General features: G+C 42.0%; 1 protein-coding gene across 1 annotated transcript in view; it reads right to left on the bottom strand.

The window, feature by feature from the left end:
- Nucleotides 1–12,891, bottom strand: part of pacrg (PARK2 co-regulated) — a 144,770-nt gene that overhangs the window by 64,008 nt on the left and 67,871 nt on the right. The window contains exon 3 of the mRNA XM_006798488.2: nt 5,322–5,493. Coding sequence (XP_006798551.1) covers nt 5,322–5,493 — 172 coding nt within the window. The remainder of the gene's footprint in view (nt 1–5,321; nt 5,494–12,891) is intronic.

Raw genomic sequence — 12,891 nt, 5'->3', positions numbered from 1 at the left:
AGTCTTTAAGTCACTGAGGACGGGGCCTCAGAGTATAATGTCAGCCAGAGCCTTCCTCATTGTGTATTCTCATTGGGTGACCTGCAGTCATCATCAAAATTCACCAGGGCCTGATGTGGCTCAGTCGCTCTGCAGATAAGAGTCTGCCAGCCACATTGAAGATGTATTAACGTCAGAGGAGAAAAATATATATCTTGCCATTTTAAACTGTGGATGGCTTTTTGCTTTCTTCCTCTTTCTGCCATCCCTCCTTCTTTCCAACGCCATAGAAAAGTAATTAATCTGCAACAGAGACACGGACTGGCGGCTTTGCCTTGTGGATGGCAAAACGGGACTGATTTTTAATAAACGAAAAAGTTAATAAGGAGCAAGCCATTTAAAATTCCATTATCAGGGCGAAGTGTGTGTTTTCATTAGGGGCATAACCATCACCTTTGGTCTGGCCTCCAGAAGGCAAATGGCCAAAACTGCTGAGCGGTTTGAACTTATAAAATGCTGTCTGGGTTACTGAGTAGCCAAGTACCACTGTGTATAATGATTAGTTGTGTGTAAAGTGAGTGCTTCATTACAGAGGGCAGAATAGACATTTTGCTTTCACGTGCCTGTATAGAGATTTACAATCTATCTGTGGTGGTAGAGGAGGTTGCAAACACACGTGTGCAAGCAAAAGAAGGTAAACCAGTGCTTAAATTAATTATTAATATAAATACTTATTGACAAAAAACTTTGAAGCACTGACTGGTTATCTCATTTATCAACAAACTCCAGCTGAGTGGGGTTGAACTGCAGCTGGTAGTCCTTGCTCTGCTTAGTGTAGTGGCAGCTCATGAACCAATTCTGCAGGTTTTGGTTGGAGTAACCCTCAAGCTCACAGCATAGGAAAGGAAGGGCCCTCTTCACCAGCTTCAACACGAGAAGGTGGATTTGAACAAGAGAAAAAAAAAATCAATCAAAAGATTCAGAGAATCTGGAGAAAACTCTGTGCACAAAGGGCAAGCTTGACATTCAACACCAGATGCCTGTGATCTTTAGGCCCTTAGGTGGCACTGCATTAGAAACATGGAAATCACTGCCTGAAATCACAGTTTTCTGTGCCACCCAAAAATGTAAGTTGAAGTTCTATCATGCAAAGAAGAAGCCACGAAAGCTGCATCTCAGATGGAAAAACAAGCCTGTACATCTGAAAGCTACCGTCAATCCTGAGCTGTAAATACAGGTTTTAAAGCAGCAACATGCTCATACCCAGGTGGCTTTTTCCGGAATGAGCTTGCGTATTTCAGCAAGACAATGCTAAACCACATTAATCATAACAGCATGGCTTTGTAGTAGAAGAGTACAAGTTGCTGAACTGGCCAGCCTATAGTCCAGACCTTCGCACAAGTGAAATGTTTGTCACATTATAAAAAGAAAACTATGACAACAGAGATCAAGGCCAGCGGACCAGCTAGAATCTTACATCAGACCAAATTTGGGACAACACTGCTCTCCTAAAAGTCTGGTCTCCTGAGTTCATTTATTGTTGTTAAATGAGAAGGAGATGCTACACATTTTCTTAAAATGGTAGATTTTCACATAATCATTTGATAAAATATTGTTTTATGAAATTTGCAAATCACTGCATTCTGCTTTTATTTACATTCCACAGAGCATCCCAACTTTTGGGAATCTGGGTTGTTATAAAGCAGTAAAGCGTACGCACACACGACACTTCGGAGTTGTTACACTGTATGATGTGAAACAGTTAAGACCGAGCAGCTTGTGCTCAGTGCGACTTTCTGCCAGGGTCAGTCTGTCACCGTGTCTCTGTGTCTCCAACAGCCCTGCCTGGTGTTGGCCGTCATGCCCCTCTGCCTCCACAGACATCCAACACCCACACATAAACAAGAAGCACACACACGTACACACCCCCAGCCAACTGCCCATGACATGAACACTACCGCAGGCTCACTGGGCGCCACTTAAAGGCTCCCACTTTGAAACTGACACTCCACTTGGCAGTGGCGCCAAACAAAAGAGTTTCTGTGTGTGTGTGTGTGTGTGTGTGTGTGTGTGTGTGTTTGAGACTTTGTGCCTGTGCATGTGCTGAAATTTTTTCAACAAAGCCACACTTTGCATTCCTCCAACTTCTTCTTTCCTTGTTCTTCCTTGTTCTTGCCGCGCATGAAACCTTTCCCGTTCGTGTCCCTATGAATTCCGAAGTCTATTTTTGAAGTCGTAAACCACTTCGCCCTCAGGCACGACCTTTCGGGCCTCCTTAAACATGTGTGTGTATTTGTGTGTGTGTGTGTGTGTGAGAGACTGTGCGCACGCGTGTAAACGTGTCAGCCTGGAAAGGTAAGGAGGCACAGCATGATGACACAGTTAAATGTAGCATGTCACCACATTCATGGCAGATTATCAGGCATACTTTTAGAGCCAGCGTCTTCCGGCAAATGCAAAATAGAAAAACAGGAAAAAAAACAAGGACGCTTCACCCTGAGGGTTAATGCAATAATAGGAACTGTATGACAGCGAAACCAAATTAGGACGCCACATCAGGACTGGTTGTATAATATTAGAAGCGGCTGTAGCAGCAGACTGCAAGACAGGTGATTCTTTTCCTGGTAAAGCATGTTGTTCTATTTTTGTTGCATCGAATCTCCAAAGCAAAGTCTGAGAAAGGTCTAAGAAAGATATGTATGTAAATATAATAAATATATATTATCTATAAAACCAAAGTGAGAAATCCATTTTTATTAAGGTCAGATTCCTTAACCCTCTAACTCTTGCCCCTTACTCCTAACTATAACGTTACCAGGCCCTTTATTTGAGTGTTTTTGATATGAAAGTTAGATATTCACGGTTGGAAATTCATTTTCATGGTCCCAGTCTATGACCCAGCTTTCGTGTTTTGACTTTTGATTCAGGTTTATTTAATATTCTGTTCCTAGTATTTCATTATTATAGTTGTGATCTCTGCTTGTAGCCTGAGGTCTTAGTTTGTTATCTAGGCTTTAGGTTTTCTGTTATCATTCCTCTCTGTGTTCCCCGTCCTCTTGTGTCTAGTTTCCTGTGTTGTTGTAGCGCCCTGTGATGTTTGTCTCTCTCTCTTTCTTTTCCCTTGCTCTCTCACTCTCTGTCTTTAGGTCATGTCTGTCATGTGATTCTTATGTTCTAGTTTGGCTGTTGCTTGCTTCCATGTCTTTTTATCCCCTGTAGTGTAAAGCTCAAATGTCCTTGTCCAAGTCTCAGTGCTCTTGTCACTTCCTGTTTTATTCTGATAGTCACTTGTCTTGTGTGCAAAATGTTCAGTTTTGCTTTGCCTATCTCATCAGCAGTGTTGGTCGAGTTACTTGAAAAAAGTAATCAGTAACTGATTACTGATTACTTCCCGAAAAAAGTAATCCTGTTACTTTACTGATTACTTATTTTCAAAAGTAATTAGTGACTTAGTTACTTAGTTGCTTTTTAAAACATGATTTACACCCTAAATAGGTGATAAAGCATAGATCTTTCAGCCCAATTCTACTTTTTCTGCATAATCCATCATATAAAATGCAACCAAATGAAAAAGTCTCTTTTTAAAACTTGTTTTATTAGTTTTAATCTTTTAACTTTATGCATCAAGCAAAATTAAATTATATGCAACATTCTCTGACTGGAAGAAATTTGTTTAACATTTAAACCTATTTTCTGCACATTCAAGCACATAAAATAAAATTGTTTTTTGTGTTTACACTCAGTCTTTCAAATAGATGCAAGTGAAACACAGCAGAAAATAAATAAAATCAAAGACTCAGCGGTCCTGTTGCTCTATTTTCACCTTTATAGCAGGAGTGGGGCAGGCGGAGGTTTGCCCTGGTGCAGGTGTGTTGCAGCGGTCAGTGGAAGGATACGGCAGTTTCTCTGTGAATTTCACATTCCAGTGGCAGCGCACTCGGTGCTTGCTCGGGTTTAGGGTTTAGGGTTTTTTTCACTGTAAAAAGAAGTTTTCTTCCCACGCAGTGACAGCGGACGCTAATGTTTTTGTCACTTTTTACAGAATCAAACTCAAAGTAAGGTCAGTACTTCCACGCTTTAAACGCTGCACGCTCATACTCTCTCCCGCACTCGTTATATTATCCATTTTTGATCTGCACACAGCTTTTGCCACAAACGTCGCACTTGCTTACGTCATTGTCATGAGACACTCAGTAACGCAGCGTGCTTACAGGAAAGTAAAAGTAATCTAATTACCTTTTCCGCAATTGTAATTCCTTACTTTACTTGTTACTTGAAAAAAGTAATCGGATTACAGTAAGTAATGCGTAACGCTTACTTGTAACGCGTTACTGCCCATCTCAGCTCATCAGTTAGATTATGTTCAGCTGTGTTCCCACCTGTGGTCCGCTCACACGTTTGCCCTTGTGTGTGTAAATAATGTCTGCATCTCCCTCTGTTTGTTGTCTGGATTTGTAGTATATTCCCAGTTTTAGTTTTGTAATCTGTAATTCCAGCAATAAAGCTGTGTTTTGAGTTCAGTTCCGTCTCCGAGAGTCCTGCATTTTGGGTCCTTTCCTGCCTGCTTCCCACAGCGTAACGGCAGATATAGCCTCCATGCCCGTATAGTGAAGCCAACATTGGCTTTGATTGCAAAAAGACCTCTGCTCACGTAGAAGCAGAGGCCTGCAGTACAATGACTCTCTCCTCCTGAGACCTCAGTGAACAATTTCCTAGCCAGTTTATGGGTTCAGTAATTCCACTAAAAGGAATGCCTTTTAGTGTCAGAGATCATAAGCTAATGAGGCTGCCACCAAATAGTGAATAATGAAATAATGACATGGAAAAATATTTATTAAGACTGCAGTTCAAGACTGAGATGATTACTCTGCTGTCTATCAGTGATAAAATAATAATAATATTTACATATACAAAGATTTGGAAAAGTAATGTAAATGATGATGATGATGATGAGGACAGTTTGCTGCCAAAGCTAATTGAAAGCCTGCTATATTTTAACATCACAGAAAATTGCCATGATAATAACTCTGTGTGATTGCAAAGCAGACTTTAGCCCTGAAAAGTAATCATTAAAACCGTCAAGTTACACATATTTGAAACTTCATCTGTGGTTTCTCTCTCCTAATTAGCTTTAAAGATGTGATTTTCATGTTAAATCCAGCTCCTCGCTTCTACTAACACTGTAACTGACTTGGATTTGTCTCCAGGTGACTATACATTTCCCTGAGAAAACGAGAGAGCGAAGCAAAGGTAAAATGACATGACAAACTGGGTCATGTGAGAGAGGAGCTCTGTTTTGTGTGGTTGGTAAACCGTGAGTGCGGACACCCTCCCAGACTTACTCCTGATGGGCATGATGAGCTGGGGGATGACAGGCAGGATCTTGGGGCCTCCGCGGTCCAGCATGTCATGGATTCCCTGGCGGGCGAAGAGCTCATACGGAAAAGCAGTCTCAGTTAAACCATCAAAGAACAGTGGCAGGTAGTGGTGGTAGTCCAGTGTCTCGACGTCCACCTGAGGACAGAAACACACATTTATATCACAGGTAACATTAGCTCCCTATTAATCTTACTATTAATCTTACTAAAAATACTTAATCTTAAGCTTGTCTCGTTAAAGCTTTGGGTGTGTAACAGAAGGTTATAAATGTAAAAGCTCAGATTTTGAAATTTAAGTCAATTTTAAGTCAAGACTTTAAATAAGCCACTCCATGCCTGCTTCATGCCCTGGGGGACAGGGCTATGGCTCTCTACATCCTCTTGTAGACCATTACATGGGGAAACCAGTTGAATACAAGCGCGCAGATCCACACAGGTGTGCACACAGGTGTTCACTGTCCGTAGACTTAAATCACACCTTTCTTGGCTGCTACTTCAAAGCACATTGTGCGCTGTCTGTCCTGCGTGCTGCACAACAACATTCAATATTTAGTATTTACTGCTGTTTACACTTAGCTAGATTAATGCGATGGTGTTGTGTTTAGTATGTTGCTTTGGTTTTTTTTGCTTGTTTTCTATTCTTTTTCTCTCAACAGGTGATCCAGGAGATATTTTTTTCCCCCTTTCTCACTGTCCCTCTCGACTTCTGTTTTTCTTTTCCTTCCTCTTTCTTTCTCCCTTTCCTATCCCTCACTCATGTCTGTCCCGTCTGTAACAACTGAAAATAAAATAAAATGAATAATAAAAACAAAGGTCGATTAAATGGACCAATACGGCAATGCCATGATGATCCATTTGGCAAAATAAATCCATTGGGTATCCTTGTTGGTCTTCAGACAACAATTCTGACGGCTAAAGAACCAAATGGGACAGGCAAAAAAAAAAAAAATAAAAATAAAAATAAAAATAAAAAAAACTAAGCCACTCCAAAACCTTCATTTTGTTTTGTTTTTTAGCCAGTCAGAGATGGACTTGCTAATGTGTTTTTAATCATTGTGCTGCTGCATAAGTGTGCCTGAACTTCAGGGCACAAACTGACGGATGGACATTGTCCTTCAGGATTTTCTGGTACAGAGCAGAATTCAGGGATCCATCAGTTATAGCAGGTTGTCATGGACCCACACTATCACACCAATGTTCTTTGGACTGATGAGACAAATGTTGAATTGCTGCATCCTGCTTGCGATGGAACTGCCTCAATGCCATTTATTCCTAGTGTCTTTCTTATTGCTGAATTGTAAACTCTGACCTAATTGAGGCGAGTGAGCCTTGCATGTCTTTAGATGTTGTTCTGGGTTCTTTTGTCACCTCCTGGATGTGTTGCTGATACACTCTTGGAATAATTTTGGTAGGCTGGCCACTCCTGGGAAGGTTCAGCACTGTCCAAGTTTTCTCTATTTGGGGACAATGGCTGTCACCATTATTTACTGGAATCCCAAAGCCTTAGAAATGGCTTTGAAACCCTTTCCAGACTCATCATGCCAATGATTTTGTTTCTCAGTTCTTTCATTAGATGGTGGTTAGATGCTTCTTCTTGAGATCTTTTAGTCTTCTTCACTTTGTCAGATAGGTTATATTTAAGCAGTTCAACAGGTCTCACAGTAGTCAGGCCTGCATGTGGCTAGTGAAATTATTTTCACATAAGATCAGGAAGATTTACATTTTTTTCACTTAATAAACAAATCAGAATTTAACACGTATTTTTATTTATTTGTCTTATCTTCGTCTAATCTTTGATATTGTTTGATGATCTGAAACATGTAAGTGTGACCAAAACCGCTTATCCTTGTCAGGGCTAAATGTGATCAATATGGGAAAAAAACAAAATCGGGAAGGGGACAAATACTTTCTCACAGCATTGTTATATTCTGGATTACCCCCCTAAACGTAAAAAAGAGTAGTGTGTGTTAAATGTGAAAGAGGTCCTGATTAAGTTTCAGGATTCGGTGAGCTGGTGAATGTGTTGCTTACAGCCATGAGGCCCCCTATCATTCTTTGCCCTTTCTCTTTGTTTGTCCTTGGCTCTGCACAAAACTAGGGCTAAATCTCCTCTTGCCCTCATTTATAACCCTCGCAGTGAACACATACACTCACCTACACACTCTCACACACACACACACACACTGCTAGGGGACAGCTGTTCAGAAGATCATGACACCACAGCATGTGGCGTCCTGTGGGGGCTGACATGTTAACACCTGTTTACACCATTTACAGGACAGACAGAGAGACGTGCAGAAACAATCAGGTGGTAGATGAAGATATTTGTCCGGCTACAGGCTGCTGGCAGACTTTGATGTTGTTCAGATGTGTTCGTGTCTATTGCGTGACACGTGAAAGTGTCTTTCATGTGTGAGAAGCTATTGGGCTAGAGCCACTCAGGCACAATGAACTCGAATGCACAGGTGATCCAAAGGAAGCTGTCCTTGAGTTACGAAATGCACGCAAATCTTACATCTAGCCGTGGCTCACACAGCATGTGCATGTATACCGAGGTACCGAGTGTGTATCAATATATGCTTTAGTGCACAGGCAAAAAAGGCTATAAGAATTACAATAAAGTCACCTTCCTAAAATGACATATCCCTCCCAACTCCAAAGTACTGAAATAATTTTTAAGTGACCACGTGCATGTTCACATGAATTCTTGTGACAATGTGCTCTATGTTATTCACTTTACCTGTCAGTGGCTTTAATGTTGTTGATGATTGGTGTGTACAGGCGCACCCTACTGGGTCACGCTGCTCTGTGCTGAAATGTCACCCAGGCAGTGACACTATGTGCTTTTAAGTCCCTCACCCCACTGCCGGTCAGAGTCGAGACTTCAAAGCAGGGCTGACCGCCTTTACCTCGCTCAAGCTGCCAATCCTCCCAGCTAACTGCCCCCCCACCCCGGGTAAACACAGAGATGGAGGAGGACAGACTAAAGATGGAGACAGGGCAAAGATGGCGACAGAGAGGGAGAGCTTGCGCTGTTAGCGCAGAGAGAGACAAGGCTGATTGCTTTGAGGCAATTTGCAACCTTGACCTTTCCCCGCGCTTGGTCAAGATGATCACCGTGAGTCAGGCTGACTGGAGACAAGAACAAAAGCAAACACGAGCCCAGAGAGCAGGGGTGGACAGGGGATGAGAGGGTGAGGAGAGGCGAGATGACACTACATCACCGTGCTGCTCACTAGCCAGTGGCAGTCAGTGGTACACAGGGACACGTCATGCCATAAGCAGCTTTTCTGGATGAGGCTACAGAAATAACACAAACAGCAGACACAATAAAACACTATCACAAAACCCCTTTTTAACCAGTACACTTGGCCTTGTAGAAGCAACTTTAAAATCCTTAACTATTAACACTGGACATAGCAGGCAGTGAATTTCCCAATGTATTATTTAAATACTGCTACATTAGAAACAATGCACCACATAAGTAGGATATTTCATTCAGCTGTAAATGAGATAAATTGAATCATTATTATGGAATTAAATAACATAAAAAGGGAGGAAAAACACCCTAATTTGAGTAAATGGAAAAGAATAATACAAAACTACAGCCTATAGAAAAAATACCCACAAAATGCAATTAGTTTAAATGTAAAAAGATGTGAACTCTACACCAAAATGTGAAAACCTATGTGATATCTTTCCCCCCTAGCTTCAAATTATGCTTTAACGTAATATGCGACTTTTTAAAATGAATTCTTACTTGCAGAAACAAAAAAATGACACACAGGAGAGGAAAAAGTCAAAGTAATACCTGGGGCTAACAGAAAGTGGCACACGCAGTTTTACTTTTCACTGTTAGCACATTATCTCCTCTCACACGACTACGTTGTGAACCTGCGATGTTGCGTGAATAATTACCTGAAGCATTAATTTGCTGCTGTTGTGAACTCTGATGCTCATAATCAAAATCACATAAACAAGCACTTAGGGACTGACTGAAGATTCCAGTTAGCACCGGCAGAGTGAGGACAATCACCAAACACTCCTGCAAGCTCGCACTGTTTCACATAAACACATACATTCCTGGGGAATCTTAATCAGACACTGTGCTGAGCGCTAACTCTTGCATCCGCTATTGATTGTCCGCCCAGGTTTGTTTGTCTTTCGGTGCCTGAGGGAATCCCTCCGGAGTCTGGGGAGTCAATGAGAGTGGAGCACAGAAAGACTATCAGCCCAGCAGCAGCAATTAGCCCTGGGACTCAGACCTGCGTGTCTCCTCTGGTCAGCGCTGCAACGGCAGACAGACAACAACAGAAGCAGGCCAGCCTCTGCTCATTAAACAGCGGTATCAGAGGCCCCTGACAGCCACAGGAGACCAGGAGGAACAGAAAACAGCAGGTTGCCACTTTAAATACATAATACCTGGATGCCATTTGGTGTGAGGTGTGTGAATACATGTACGTGCGACTCCATATGAAGCCCGGGAGTGTGCACAGACGTGATAAGCTGCAGTTTTTCAGTGGCAGTGTGTATTATTTCTGGTACACACTCTGGGGAGGCTATAGAGGGAGTGTGAAAGTGACACAGAAAATGGCGGGGGGTTGTTTTGGGGGGTTTGAACCTGAGGTAAGTGCCGTGGACTATGTCACATGTGATCTGATGTAACAAACAACACGCTGACACTTCCCATTATATCGACTGTTAGGTTGTGGGTCCAAGGTTTTGTGGGAGGGGGCGGGAGTCGCTGTGTGTAAACTTACATTTCCAAAAGAGCAGCAGCAGACATCTAATCAAACTAAAGTAGCTGATCAAATCCTGGCCTGGTGACGCACTGGTGTTGTACCTGCACTTTCAACTGAACGTTTGCGCGGAAACAAAAAAAACACTGTCATCTTATCTTGCTGTCTTAGTGAAGCCTGCCTCATAGAACAGTCACGAAACAGGCTGCACTGCAGCTGTTTGACAGTGATGCTATTTTAATTGATGATGCCATAATGACTTGACCTGGATTCTGCCTCCTGTTAACACAAGTACAGGTTGCTGTATTTAGATGAGCTGGCAGATGAGCTGCTGTCAATTATTTCAGCTTTAAGAGGAGAACAGGTTTCCTATTGGAGCCGCTAACACTGTGAGTCATTCACCGCACAGTCAGAGTAGCCAAACAAGCATCCATTAGTTCTGCTGTAAATGTATTACACAAGACCAAAAAAGAATACAGAGCTCACACATGACAGAAAAAAAAACATTGTGCGTGCATCTAAAGGATAGGCCCAGGAGAGAAATACACCCTAGAAGAGCTATAAGTTATGAGGGATACAGGAGGCAGGTGTGAACCAACCGGCACTAAAAATAACCACACACAGCACAACAGTGTAGTCTGGGCTCCACCATGTAATTAACTAACCAAACACTGACTGTACATTGTGTGTTGGTCAGGTTTTTTTTTCTATAACCTGTGTTGTTCGGCAGCTTCAGCAAACAGGATCATGATCTGTTGAGCCAAACACTCTTGCCTTGCTCTATGAACTCTCTATAGATGCCTCTTCTTAGTCAATTTCTTTTTTTTATTCATTTTAATAAACAGATAGTGTACCAATGCCAAAGTTGACAGACGGGGAGGGTCAGATTAGCAAGAGAAAAGAAAAAGATGATGATGATGAAAGAGATGACAAACTGGGGAAAAGATAGAAAAGATAAAAAATAAATAAGAGAAAAAGCACAAATAAAGTCAGATTCTGTTTCATTTTTATATGCATGCATTCTTCTTTGGTAGATGTCAGATTACAGCACAGTCAGTCTGCAGCCACATCATCATGACTGAGCAAATTTTCTGAAATTTTCTTACATGAGATTTAAAAAAGGAAATTAAATTAGTTGCAGAGTTCAGTGTATCTGAGTGGGTGCAGAAACATTTATCTACTGATTGATATTTTGTTAAGAAGTCTTGTTGCTATGATCATAGTAAGCTGTGAATAAATTTGATATCCTCCGTGTCTTTTTGCAGCAATATAACACATATCACATATTTACAAACCTTGCTAAGCATACTGAGGACGGCTCAGGATACCGTGCTGTTTGTCAGGTTTTGTCAGTTTTTGTGGTGAACAATCCCAAATGCAAACTCTTGGGCAGATGAAAACAACCTTTTATTGAAAGCAAAGCAAAATCCATGCACACGTCATGTAGTGCAGGACTGCCAGGAAAACACAAGAAACGCAGAAACAGAACTCAGTACACAACATGAAATTAAGGCGAGCTGAGGAAATAAATGCACAAGAGGTAATTAGAACAAAGGGGAGACACCTGGGAACTACATACAGCTGAACTAAATCTGAATAATGAGACACAGGAAGCAAAAGCACAGACACATGTCTATCAAAATAACACAGGACGTAACTAATGGCCAGTGTCATCCTCTATGCCAGGGGGCCAGTGTCCTGCAGCTTTTAGATATCACCCTGGGTCAACACACCTGAATCAAATGATTAGTTTATTGCCAGGCCTCTGGAGAACTTCAAGACATGTTGAGGAGGTAATTTAGCCATTTAAATCAGCTGTGTTGGATCAAGGACACCTCTAAAACCTGCAGGACACCGGCCCTTGAGGCCTGGAGCTGGACGCCCCTGCTCTATGCCATTGCACGCTGGAGCAGCAGGTTGAGGGTTGCAGATGACAACAGAGTCAGTAAACTGATCCACAAGACTAGCAATGTTGTGGAGATGGAGATGGACTGTCATGGTTTGCTGGGGCAAGCTGTGTGGAGTGAAGAATAACTGACCCAAACCCTGGCACAGGCTGAGATGCGATGAGGGAGCTTTATTGGCATGTGGTGGAAATACAGACAGCAACGAAGGTGACGAGGACAAAAACTAAGACAAACCTAGACTGGGAAAAAACTAGCAGACGAAAATGAAACCTAAGCTCACGGGACGAAACACAGGATGACGCCAGGGTGAGACACGGAGTGACACAGGGAGGTGACACAGACGGACCGACAATGAGCATAGGTAAACACACACTATATATACATACAGAGGGGAACGAGGAATGCAAAAGAGGAGGGAGGCACAGCTGATTCTATTTGACAAAGTAAAACAGGAAACACAGACCACAGGGGAACACATAACAAAACCTAGAACTAGAACTCAAGAAATACTAAAAGACTAAGGAGCTATACAGCGTGAGAATGAAACCAAAAACAAAAAGTCCAAAACATTAAAATACACTGGGTCACCGACCCAGAACCATGACATGGACTCCCTTAAAGTGGTGTCGGAGAGGTGGATGTTGTCTAAATAAGGACACCTCCCACCCACTCTATGACGTGCTGGCCAAACACAGGAGCAGGTTCAGTGAGATACTGAGACTACCCATAATGCACCACTGAATGGCACATTCAGAACAGTACACAATGCAATAGTTCCATCCGTTTGCACATCCTCTACAGTGAAAATAACAAATAACAAAGTTTTACAGTTTACAGATTAAAGTAAAATGTCAGTCATAAATATTTAATCTCTGTAATATTTGGGAT

Source organism: Neolamprologus brichardi, chromosome 19 (genome assembly GCF_056152115.1).
Source record: "Neolamprologus brichardi isolate AB-2024 chromosome 19, ASM5615211v1, whole genome shotgun sequence".
NCBI lineage: Eukaryota > Metazoa > Chordata > Actinopteri > Cichliformes > Cichlidae > Neolamprologus > Neolamprologus brichardi.
Note: the sequence above shows the minus strand (reverse complement) of the source record. Positions and strands in the feature narration are given on the sequence as shown.